This window comes from Panicum virgatum, chromosome 8N (assembly GCF_016808335.1).
Source record: "Panicum virgatum strain AP13 chromosome 8N, P.virgatum_v5, whole genome shotgun sequence".
NCBI classification, from domain to species: Eukaryota; Viridiplantae; Streptophyta; class Magnoliopsida; order Poales; family Poaceae; genus Panicum; species Panicum virgatum.
This window is the reverse complement of record NC_053152.1, coordinates 46,947,726-46,958,979: the sequence shown is the minus strand read 5'-3', so window position 1 is coordinate 46,958,979 and position 11,254 is coordinate 46,947,726. Positions and strand designations below refer to the sequence as shown.

The following is an 11,254-nucleotide window of genomic DNA, read 5'->3' as shown; positions in this document are numbered from 1 at the left end:
TTGTTCTACTTGGTGCTCTTTGCTTGCTTGTTTGTTGACTAGGACTTGAACTTGTTAGTGTGTTCCTTTGACTAGACAATATACTTGTTAGTGTGATATGATCGTCTAGGCAAAATGAGCATATTAGTGTGTTTACCAACCTAGGATTGCAATATTAGTGTGCTCTAGTTGTTAGATTTCGAATTGATAGATTGGGCAACACTAGTTTAGGCTAAGAATCGAATATATTTTTGAAAAAATTTCAATTCAACCCGTCTTTCTTAGACCACGTCAACCTTCGGCCGGCTTCTCACGTGCATTCCCGTTGGTTTGGCAATCTTGAGGGACGGTCACAGTTCCTCCTCTGATGCGTAACCTTTGAGTCCCGAATGTCTAATCCGGCACACACCAAAGAGAGGAAAAAATCCACGCATAACCTTGAGGCGGTTATTCCATTAATTTAACCCTGCAGCACCACTGCACGGCGTTACATGTGTTTGTCTCGCTGCTTTCGGGGACACAAACACATAGGTAGTGGAATAGGGTACTGGGACACATAGGCAAAGGGAATGCCGTGGGTTTGCTGGCTGCACCCAGCAGTCGACACCAGCGTGTGCTTGCCTCCTGATGGAGAGAGCTGATTTGAGCATGTGAGATTGCTAAAGCAAGAGGGTTCAGGCTTCAGAATAGCCGCTGCCGCCGAAGACAGCCATGGGTTAGAGCTCACGTGTTGTGGATGCCCTTCTTAATTGGCTGGTTGCGCTGCTGGCTATGAACTTAACGATCTGTCATAATGCACTTCTTATTTTTAACCCAAATATTCGCATCACACAAAACCAGAAAGATGTTTGGATTTGAGTTGGAGTATTGCATGAAAAAAAAACTGAGGTGAAGCTTATCAAATATATATCTTACTGAACAAACAAATCAAAAGGTGAAAAAGGATGGACGACCGACACTGATCGAGAGGTCTATATCACATTTGCAATGGCATATATATGTTAAAACCTGTGCTGAAATATGGTGATTGCGAGCAAGATACAGTATAGTAACAAACCAACATACATGGTTTTGATGAAGGAGTTCTGAAGCAGAAAAAGGGACACCATTCTCCGGTTGTGCCCAAGTACACTGCGGAGAAAGGCTCTGGTGCGAAGCCTGGCTCGCAACGCACGGTTATGGAGACAGCTCCGCCGTAATTGCAGTACTATGCTGCCGAGAATCCCCAAACCAAACAGGAAGTAGGAAACGGTGGGGAAGATGTAGAGACCCGTAGTGAATGCGGCGTACATCCCCAAGGAGAAGGCACCAACAATGGCCAGGGATGCATACATGAGGCAGCCCGCCCCAACGTAAAGGTAACGGGCGCGCATATTCCCCACCGGAGAAAACCCGGCGTACGTGCAGCAAATCGTAGCCACGGTCGAGCAGAGGAACGCCATGGCATCGGAGGCGAGGAATCCTTTGAAGACCAGGGTCCTGGTCCGTGTGGGAGGCTGCTCGTGGTATCGGGCAGCCACGTTGAATGGCAGCGCGATCGCCGCGTTCAGAATGAGCACTGCGCAGACAGCCAGCACGCTGGCGGACTTGCCGACCTTGTCCAGCTCCATGTCCACGTCATGTTGTAACGAACATGGCACTATTTATGCCATTTCGAGTGATTTTGGTGATCGAATGACAACACAACACTTGGACTAATATGATTGTTAAGATGATCATTCTCAGGCTTTTAGGTTCAAGTGATGACAAAGAGAAAGAGAAAATAGGCGTAGCAAGGCCCGAAGGGCAGCCCCTACGGGGGTTCCGCTACCCGGTTAGCGGACGGGGGTCGAGGGGGAGCCGCCCCTCGCGGGTCTCAGGGCAGCGCCCTGAAAGCTCTTCGGTCAGTAGCACCGGAAGAACCGACGCCATGGGCATCGGAGCATCCGATGGTAGTCGGAAGAACCGACGCCATGGTACTTTGGTGCAGAAGGGAGTCGAAGCCAAGTCAGCCTATAGGCACCGGTTGAACCGACGGGTCAAAAAGGGGCATCGGTGCATTGGCCGTCCTTTGTACCAGAGACGATGTCAGGTGCCCAGGAGAAGTGTCTTCAGCACCGGTTCAACCGATGGGGCATCGGTACATACCACCGGTGTAATGACGTCAGCATCCAGGAGAAGATTCTTTCAGCACCGGTTGAACCGGTGAGGCATCGGTGCATTGCATCGGTTCAACCGGTGGTCTCTGCGTCAGCCATCAGGAGTCCAACGGCTACTTCGTGTTATGAGTGACCGGATGAACCGACGCTACCCTGCCAAGAGGCATCGGTTCTTCCGGTGGTACGCAGATTTTCAGCTAACCGTTGGAGCAACGGCTACAAGACTTGGTGGCCTATATATACGCCTCACCCCGGCCATTTGAAGATTGCTGGAGTTGCTGGACATCCCACACACACCCAAGAACATCTCCAAGCCATACAAAAGCATCAAGATCATATCCTTAGCCCTTAGCACACTTTGAGAGTGTTGTGTAAAGGATTAGCTCTTAGTGAGTGAGTTTGCAAGGCTTAGAGCCTTTGTGCTGTGGTTCATTAGTGAACCAAAACAAGAGCTTGGTGCGCCGGCACCTTGGAGCGTGGAGCTCGCCGGCAACGTCATCGACCCTCCGACTTGGTGTGGAGCGGCGACGACACCTTTGTGCGGGGGACGTGGAGACCCCCATCCTTTGTGGAGAAGCTCCTTAGTGGAACCCGGGGCCAAGGTGACCGTGATTGTGTTCACGGAAGAGACTTGGTGGCCGAGTAGCAATACTCTTAGTGAGTGCTACAACAACGTGGATGTAAGTGTGCCTTTGTGGCTAACCGAACCACGGGATAAACACCCGCGTCAAGAGTTTGCTATCTCCTATCCCGCTCTTTAAGCTTCCGCATTTCATTCTAGTAATTTGTATGCCTTTACTTTCATAGAATAGTTTCTTGATAGGAAAGGCTATAGGTTGCTAAACTCTTTTGGGATAGGGGTTTTACACTAGAACAACCTAGTTGCACATCTAGATAGCTTGTTTTAGTTTAAGCTTTGTGCAAACTAGTTGGAGCCATAGGTCTACGTTTTTATTAGTGCCTAATTCACCCCCTCCCCCTCTTAGGCTAGAGCACCCGATCACTTACACATGTCTCGGCGGCAACTGAGCGGCGAAGTGATCCAGCCGCCGGGCACTGCGAGACGCACCAGCGACTACCAAATCGTAAGCCATCCAGTCGTACCGACTCTGTTACAAGTTTACACACGGAAAGGAAAAAAAACAAAAAGATGTTTGAGTCATTGGCCAACCAACCTACTTGAAAATATCAATAGAGCATAACTTTCGCTATATCCCTAGAAATACGCTATATCTAGATATGTAATAAAAATTATGTATATAGAAAAATCAAAACGGGATATAATTTGAAACGTAGAGAGTAACAATTTAAGGAAGGAGTTTCGCAAAAAAAAGGGAGGACGTGTACCTGTATATATCTGATTGTACGTTGTCCCCTAGAGATAGCAAGAGTTGGAACGGAATGCCCCACCAATGCCATGATATCATCGTGAACTTCTCCGCTCAAGAAAACAAGATCGAGAGGGGTATGGCCGTCCCTGTTGGCGATGTTCAGATCAACATGGCTCCTAGATAATAACTGGCAGAATATCCACTGATGTCCAGTAAGCACTGCCAGGTGTAGAGCCGTGTTTCCGTCTTGATCCCTTGCATTTAGAATGGCCCTGAACATTCTGTCGTGCTGACTCTGACTGCAGACATACTTCACTACATTGTAACTCTCCGCCTGAACGGCGACGTGAAGGATGGTCTGGCCAGAGGCATTGCGTGACCATAAGGAGTGTGGATATTTATCGAGCAACCGGTCAATGATATCAAGCCTCCCCTGCCCGGCTGCGACGTGAATGGGCAGCGAGCCCTGTTTATCTGGAAGTTTAGCAGCACTTAAGAGAAGTTGCCCAATGTCATCTGTGCTGGTCGAGGACGCCAGGTAGTGTAACGGTGTGCTCCCAGATTCATCTGCTCTGCTTATAAGGTCTCCGTTGTTCCAGCCGGCTAGTGCCTGGCAAATACCTGAAAGTTCTTATATAATTTTATTCGAGATCGATACAATCACAAAGCAAGTAGTGCAGCGAGCACGCGTATGTATACCCATGAGTGTAGCAACTAACACCCACTAATTATACTGAATATTTTTTTAATAATGACTACTATGCACGATTACTGACACAGTAACTCTATTCAGTAACTTTGTATACCCATGAGTGTAGCAACTAACATCCAACTAAGCATCTCTAAGAGTTACCCATTTTTTATTCCCCAAATCATGGATTTTACCAACTCCCAAAATAGTATGGGGAGGGAAAAAAATAGACCATCTCCAAGAGTTTCCTATACTTCAGTTGGAAAAGGTATTGGGAGTCACAATGTGGTGCCTATTTTTGAGCACAAAGATGGGAATATGCCAATTGTTAGGAGATGGAAAATTAGAATAGCGAACTATTGGAGAGGGTTTTTTTCTTTTTCAAAAAATAAGGATGTGAAAGAGAAATAGGAGACTATTGGAGTTGCTCTTAATAAATTTTTAATAATGACGACTGTGCACGATTACTGACACCGTAACCCTATTCAGTAATTTTGGGTCGGTATGTTTAGTAGTTTGACTGCTGGGTGTAGAATAACCACTACACCTATGATGCTCCTAAAAATACAAAAATCAGAGCGTACCTATGCAATTGGTAACCACGGCAGCGTGCATTGCAGTTCTTCCTTGAGGTCCAGCATACGACGCAGTGCGTAGACGCAGTGGGTCTATGAGGATGTCAATGATGTTGAGATTCTTCAAGCTGGTGGCCAAGTAGAGCGGCGACAAGCCCTCGTCGTCCTCTATCTGCGTCAGTGCAAGGAGTCGCCGCATCCCATCCTGTTGCAATAACATGTCATCCCTGATAATCAACTGCAGCACGAATTCCGTGTGTCCGTGGCGAATCGCTTCGTGCAGACACGTCTCCCCTTTGCTGTTCCTCAACCTCCAGAAATCTGCCCGCCACCGGGGCTGCTCCGCCGGCATGGCGACCGCGGCGATATCGAACAGATGCTGCACTAGGTTGTGGCGGCCCAACCTGGCGGCGACGTGGAGCAGCCCGTCCCCTTCTGGTGTGACTCCCTTCAGGGCACGGCGTCTCGCCTCACCTGCCGGGAACTGGTTTATGATATTATTCATCTCAACTGCGTTGTTGTCTCTCATGGCGTCGATTAAACGAGGATCCATAATTAGTGAATTCGGCTGTCGTCGGCCTATTGAGATTCAAAAATCAAAATTATGCTTATTGTCAACTTTGGAGGTGTGTCATCTCTGGCCGTCACTAATGTATTACCTCCAAGCCTGCAGCCATGGATATGGAATTACTAATGTAATTGAGTAAATCAAAAACTTATAATATACTCTCTCCATTTCTAGGATATAAACCGTTTTAGTTTTAGTTTTACTCTAAGTTAAACTTTTTCTAAGTTTATCAAAGAATGTATCCACATTCTCGATGGGACCAAATTAGTTCCATTGAATCCACCAGGTTGTATATCATGATAGTGTATTAATGTTGGTATATTTTCTAGAATTTTGGTAAAAGAGAAGTTTCAATGAGAGAATTATAATAGAAAACAATAAATCGTCCAAAAACACCATCAGATATCTTGTAGTGTGTTTAGTAGTTCTCAGGTCGACCAAATCCTTGGCATGAATGATGGCAATAATGACCCTTCATTGTTGCTTTGTGGTAGTTTGGTGTTCTGGTGGTCATGAACACTTTGGAAGCATGCATTGTCAAATTATAGACGAAATTAATAACCGAAGGTTAAAAACCTTCGAATATCATATCGGAACAAATGACCCACGCTCGTCCCTCTTGTACTAAATATTATTTTTATAACATACAATTTCCCACCTATATGCGGAGTTGGAGATGGATAGTGCATAGTATAATCCTGCAAACTAGTTTAGAAGCTCTTGAAATTCAAAGAGTCTCAAAATTGATGTGTAGTAATTTAGAACACGGCACTGAAAGTGGAAAAATTAAAGCGCCAAACGTGGTGTGCATGCCTATGGAGGAAAAAAGAGATAGAAATCGCTATGACCTGCAGAGCAGCTGCAAACTTACGATGGTCAAAGAGTGGAGCAACGTACGCCGGTGAAAGGTGAGCGGCGTCAGAAGGTTAAGTTGAAGGGCGTCGCACTATGCCCTGCAGAGCAGCTGCAAACCGATGCCTAGAATGTAGTAGTATAGACCGCAGAAGAGCAAAACCTTCGCGGTAATAGCACTAGTCTCTTGGTGGACTTCAATCGGCCGGCCTCCTTGCTAGCTAGCCTTGTTAAATAGCAGTGGATGCTTCAACGTTGGGTCCATTGACCAAAGTGCTTCTCGTGACTACATTTAAATGCAGTTGTGCTTTTGTAAGTTGTAACCATACTTTACGAGAGTAGGTGAGAAGACTTGCTCTCGATGATAAAACTAAACTTGCACCGCGAGATTGGACCAGATTCGGCCGTTTTAAAGTCGTCGTGCCATTTTTTACATTAGATGGAATCTCATGAAGCCAATCCAACTCGCCGGACCCTATAGATTGGTACCTACCGTCTGGTGCTCATGGCATTGTAAAGTTGCTGTCACTATGGCTGGGCATTTGGGTCACCCGAAAATTTCGGGTCGGATTTTTTGGTTTTTGAAAATTTCGGGTTTTTGAGAATTGTTACCCGAAATTTGCCCAAAAATTGAAACCCGACATTTCAGGTACCCGAAAATTCGGGTAACCCCGAACTACCCGATATCGGCCAAAACGAAGACTAGCTGGCGGGGGTGTCGACGGCGTGGCGCGGAGACCGGCAGGGGCGGGGGCTGTCGGTGGCGCGGTAGGGGCGGGTCGGCGGCACCGGCACGGCACAGCGGGGGCGGGGGACGGGGACGTTGACGGCGCGGCGCGGAGACCGGTAGGGGCGGGGGCGTCGACGGCGTCGACTTCACCAGCGGGGAGGGGGGAGGAGTCAGCGGCGCGGCGGCCCCAACTTCACCGGCGGGGGCGGAGGCGACGCGGAGACCGGCGAGGGCGGCTGCGGCAACTTCACCGGCGGGGCTGGGGGCGGGGAGTCAGGGGGCACGGAGGCGACGCGAAGACCGGTGAGGGCAGCGGCGGGCGGCTGTGCAGTGGGCACTGGTAGCTGGCAAGGGCGCGAGTGGGGGCGGGGCGTCGGCTGTCGGGGGTGAGGTCGCGAGGATGCGGTCGTGGGGGGCTGGGGCTAGGGTTACCAGTTGGAAGGATGGGCTGGATGGCAAGATAAGGTGGCAAGGTTGGCTGGGCTGATTGAAAATGAGTTGCATTCGGCTACTGTTCGTGTTTTTCGGGTAGTTCGGATACCGTGCTTTGAAATCCGAATTACCCGTAATAATTTCGAGTACTGTGGGTTGGAACCCGAATTAGCGTTCGGGTTATTCGGGCCTGGGTTTTTCGGGTGTGGATTCGGGTTTTTTAGTTCGGATTTCGGGTTTCAGGTAAGCTGCCCACTCATAGCTGTCACAAAGGCAGGTTGACAGAACTGCTACCAACGAGGCATCACGTGGGTGTCGGGAGCTCACATGGCACGTTCCGGAACTGCCACTGAAAAACAGATAAATAAAAGGGTTATGAATAAACTATGGTCATCCATTATGAAAAAAATAAGTACTTTACTACCAACTTCAATTTTTTATTTAACAAAACATAAGAACAAAAATACCAGACGACGGTCCTTCGAGCCCCCATCATCTGATTTGTCTCGTTCAAAGTAAGAACTATGCAATCTTATCTTACTATTAGTAATTAGAGGTTCCTTTGAAGGCTCTATGTTAAGCTACATAGAATTCTAGGCGGACATTTTAAAAAATAGAGAAATTTTAGAAATTCTCACAAAAATTAGAAACATTCAGCCATCAATCCGACAACTCCAATCATAATAGTCATTGAATCTGTTATCTTTCTTAATAAATTACCCACATCTACCATTGTAAAAATAAACTAAAATAACTCCATAAACAAATATCTAAATTACACACCTCTTCCATTATAAAAAAATCTAAAGTAACCTTCTAATAGTCGTGTAAATACCTATACCATTATAAAAATAACGCAACCCCCTAAATTTGCATATAATTTATCCAATTATATTATTATTAAGAGTTAAGTAATCTATACATCTGAATCTAAATTATATAATTATAACAAAGTATTAAAGTGCACAAATATAAAATTCTAAATTATTATTTATATCATTATTAATATATATTTGATGTTATTTTTATGTAATTATGATGGAATATAAGAATATCAATTTACAAATAAATGTTTCAATTAAATATATATCAAACACACATAGAGGTGTGTTGCAAAATAAAATCTATTGCAACTGATTTAACACATACTTGCAACTCATTTTAGAGTATGTGTTAAAATATTTAATAGATAAAAGAGGGCGTGAGATAGATAATTATAATTATTAGCTATAATCTTATTTTTAGATTAAATCCAACTAAGGCTGCAATTATTATATAGGGATCCATCGTCTAAGTGTCTCGTCCAAAGTGAGAACTATGCAATTATCATATAATGAGAATTCTCGTTTTAGTATATTGCTTTTCGTATCGTCTATGAGAATTCTCGTTTCAGAAACTCCTCAATATAGTCTTTATGGCAATTCTAACCATGTAAATTGCACTAAGTATAAAAATTTCTAGTAAATTTCAGCGTCTCCCCTGTAAATTCTAACATCCGTGGACACACAAGTCATAATAACAACAAGATGGTATAAATAAATTGTATTAAGAATTCCACATCAACCAACATGGCCAAACGAACTTAAGTGACATCCAAACGACAACACGACAGTTTTCAATGACGAATGAGATATCCAAGTCTCGCTATTTATTTAATTATTGGCAATAAGGTGTGTGTATGCTCATTATGAAGTGTCTACTCCCATCCCATGCATACTTGATCATCGGGTACCTAAAAATCAAATAAATACAATAATGAGTAAAAATACTCAGCAAGCACAATTCGGAACGGGAAGAACGACGGCAAGTATATGAACAACAAAAATCCAGAATCAATAAAACAACAATAAAACAGTAGTTTCCGTCTGAAACAGACATCACCTTAAACTTTCTTTGCATTTACTGGTAAATCCGAATGAAAGGGGCCAGCACTTATTCACAGGAACCTGAACATAAGAACCAATTTGTACAACCAGTGTTTATCCAAACCCCCTTCACTTGAATAATATGTAAGGAAGCACACGCAAATTGAACATTTGATTGAACCAGAAAATTAAAGCATGAACTTGAAGAATCTGACATATGAAATAAAGCTACCAAATAAATATAACCCAAGTGCGCTGCAAGAAAACGACAAGCATATCAACACAACAAGGAATTCATCATCATTGCACTTGCCAACCTTGTCGAGAATCCGGCGTCACACATTCACCACTAGAATTTATCAAACCTGTGGAATAAACCACATTTAGGAACTAAATATCGACCTAAAGCCTATATACTCGAAGAAGTCTCGAGCTAAAAGCCTAAACCATTGACTCTTACAATTTCTGAAATTTTGACAAATTCTCTGAGTTTACTCGCAGTTTGACCCATAAGTTTTGATTCGCTTAACCAAATGTGTAGTAAATAATTACATCCTGAACATCTACAGAGAATTTCCTACAACTTTTGTAATTCTGGACTAGGTGGAATCAGCTTCTAACTTGGTCAAAAACAGACAAACTGATTTCTGCGCAGAGATTGTCCAGCCATGCAGCAGACACTGATTTGATGATATCTTCTAAACCATCTATCCAATCGGAACGAAACCAGAGCCATTGGAAAGAGAACGACAAAACCTACAACTTTCGTATCTACAGTACATTGAAAATTTGCACGAATTAATACCAGATTTAAATTGCAGGTCGCTGCACAAACGAAGACTTCCAGTAGCAAATAAACCCATGAACCGACTAATCCTAAATCCATCTATGAGCATCTCAGTGACCCAATAGGAATTACCTTAATAGTAGCTCTTCAAGTATTCCTCATGTAATTTGAAGAATTTTGAAGATCATAATTCTTTCCAACTCTTTCTCTTTCCTCTCCATGTTGTCTTGCTCCTTTCTTTCCTGGCCCCTCCTCATGCTGTATTTGGGGCTCACTGGTAGCAATTTTTGGCACCAGGAGCAGCACACATCAGTCAAGGCCAAAGAACGGCAGGGAGGAACAAAGGGAATAGAAAGGGAAGGCAGCAACCACAGACCCACCTAACGCAGCCCGGCAGTTCCAACAATAGAAGACTGTGCAAGGATGGAAGGTGGTCACGACACTGCAGCAGGATGACAAGGTTCCAATGAAGGATTAGTGGCGGCGGTGGTCAACAACGAGGAGCTAGGGCAGGGGTGGCGGCGCTCTAGGAGATAGCAGCGCAGGTGAGGGGCGGCTGCAGTAAAAGGATCGATCCCCCTTTTTTCCCCTTGACAAGAGAAAATGGTACCCTAAGCCATATCCGGCGATCCAAACCAAGCTAGTAAAACAAATTCGTTTCGATGATATCTATGCAACCGCAGTGTCCGAACATTCATCTGACCAACGATTAAAAAAAAATCAAATTTTGGTAAACTCCCTATTCTTCCTTGACTTGGAATTAAAATTATCTGAATAATTGGGATATTACAACTACAGTAGCCACAGCCCAAATCGTTGTGCGTTGCGTGCTACTAATGGAAGGCCATCAAACTCCTAGATGGTGATCGACGATCAGCTTGCATTGCAATGTATGCAAGGTAGGCAGCTAGCAGTGACCAAAGCAGCTCGATTGGCATTGAATTGAAGCATGCTCACAAACACAAACAGACCATCAAATTCTTTGCACATTACTACTACCAGGACATGCCATCAAATACATCATCATCACGAACGGGCTAGGCCATTTTTTTTTTGTTTAGGGAGGGGAATGAAAGACATGACGAAGAAGGAAGAACACTGGCAAAATTGTTGCATATAAAACCACCCCATGGATCAAACTTACCTTGCATGCTTGTTCGCACACACCCAAGAGTCAGACACACGCAGTGAAGAGCAGACCAGAGAGAAGAGCCAGCAGCCTAGCTAGCTAGCTTAGCTTGTTGCGTGCGTCCAATCTGACGCCACTGCAACAACTCGATCACGGTGCCGGCGGGTCGCCACTGTA

General features: G+C 44.8%; 1 protein-coding gene across 1 annotated transcript; it reads right to left on the bottom strand.

Moving 5' to 3' along the window:
• Positions 1–947: 947 nt before the first annotated feature.
• LOC120684417 (ankyrin repeat-containing protein At2g01680-like) lies at positions 948–5,085 on the bottom strand. The gene is made up of 4 exons (XM_039966283.1): positions 4,724–5,085; positions 3,465–4,069; positions 3,130–3,226; positions 948–1,600 (listed from the first exon to the last, which is right to left on the bottom strand). Exons 1-4 carry the CDS (start codon positions 5,064–5,066, stop codon positions 981–983), a joined length of 1,665 nt encoding a protein of 554 aa, XP_039822217.1. The 5' UTR covers positions 5,067–5,085; the 3' UTR covers positions 948–980.
• Positions 5,086–11,254: the final 6,169 nt, after the last annotated feature.

Excerpts from the sequence above, each read along its gene's own strand:
- LOC120684417 (XM_039966283.1), bottom strand. The coding sequence starts at position 5,066 with ATGCCGGCGGAGCAGCCCCGGTGGCGGGCAGATTTCTGGAGGTTGAGG. Across the intron at positions 4,070-4,723 it reads CGTGGTTACCAATTGCATAG|GTATTTGCCAGGCACTAGCC; the intron begins GTACGCTCTGAT and ends AAGAACTTTCAG. Across the intron at positions 3,227-3,464 it reads GTACAATCAGATATATACAG|AGTCGGTACGACTGGATGGC; the intron begins GTACACGTCCTC and ends AACTTGTAACAG.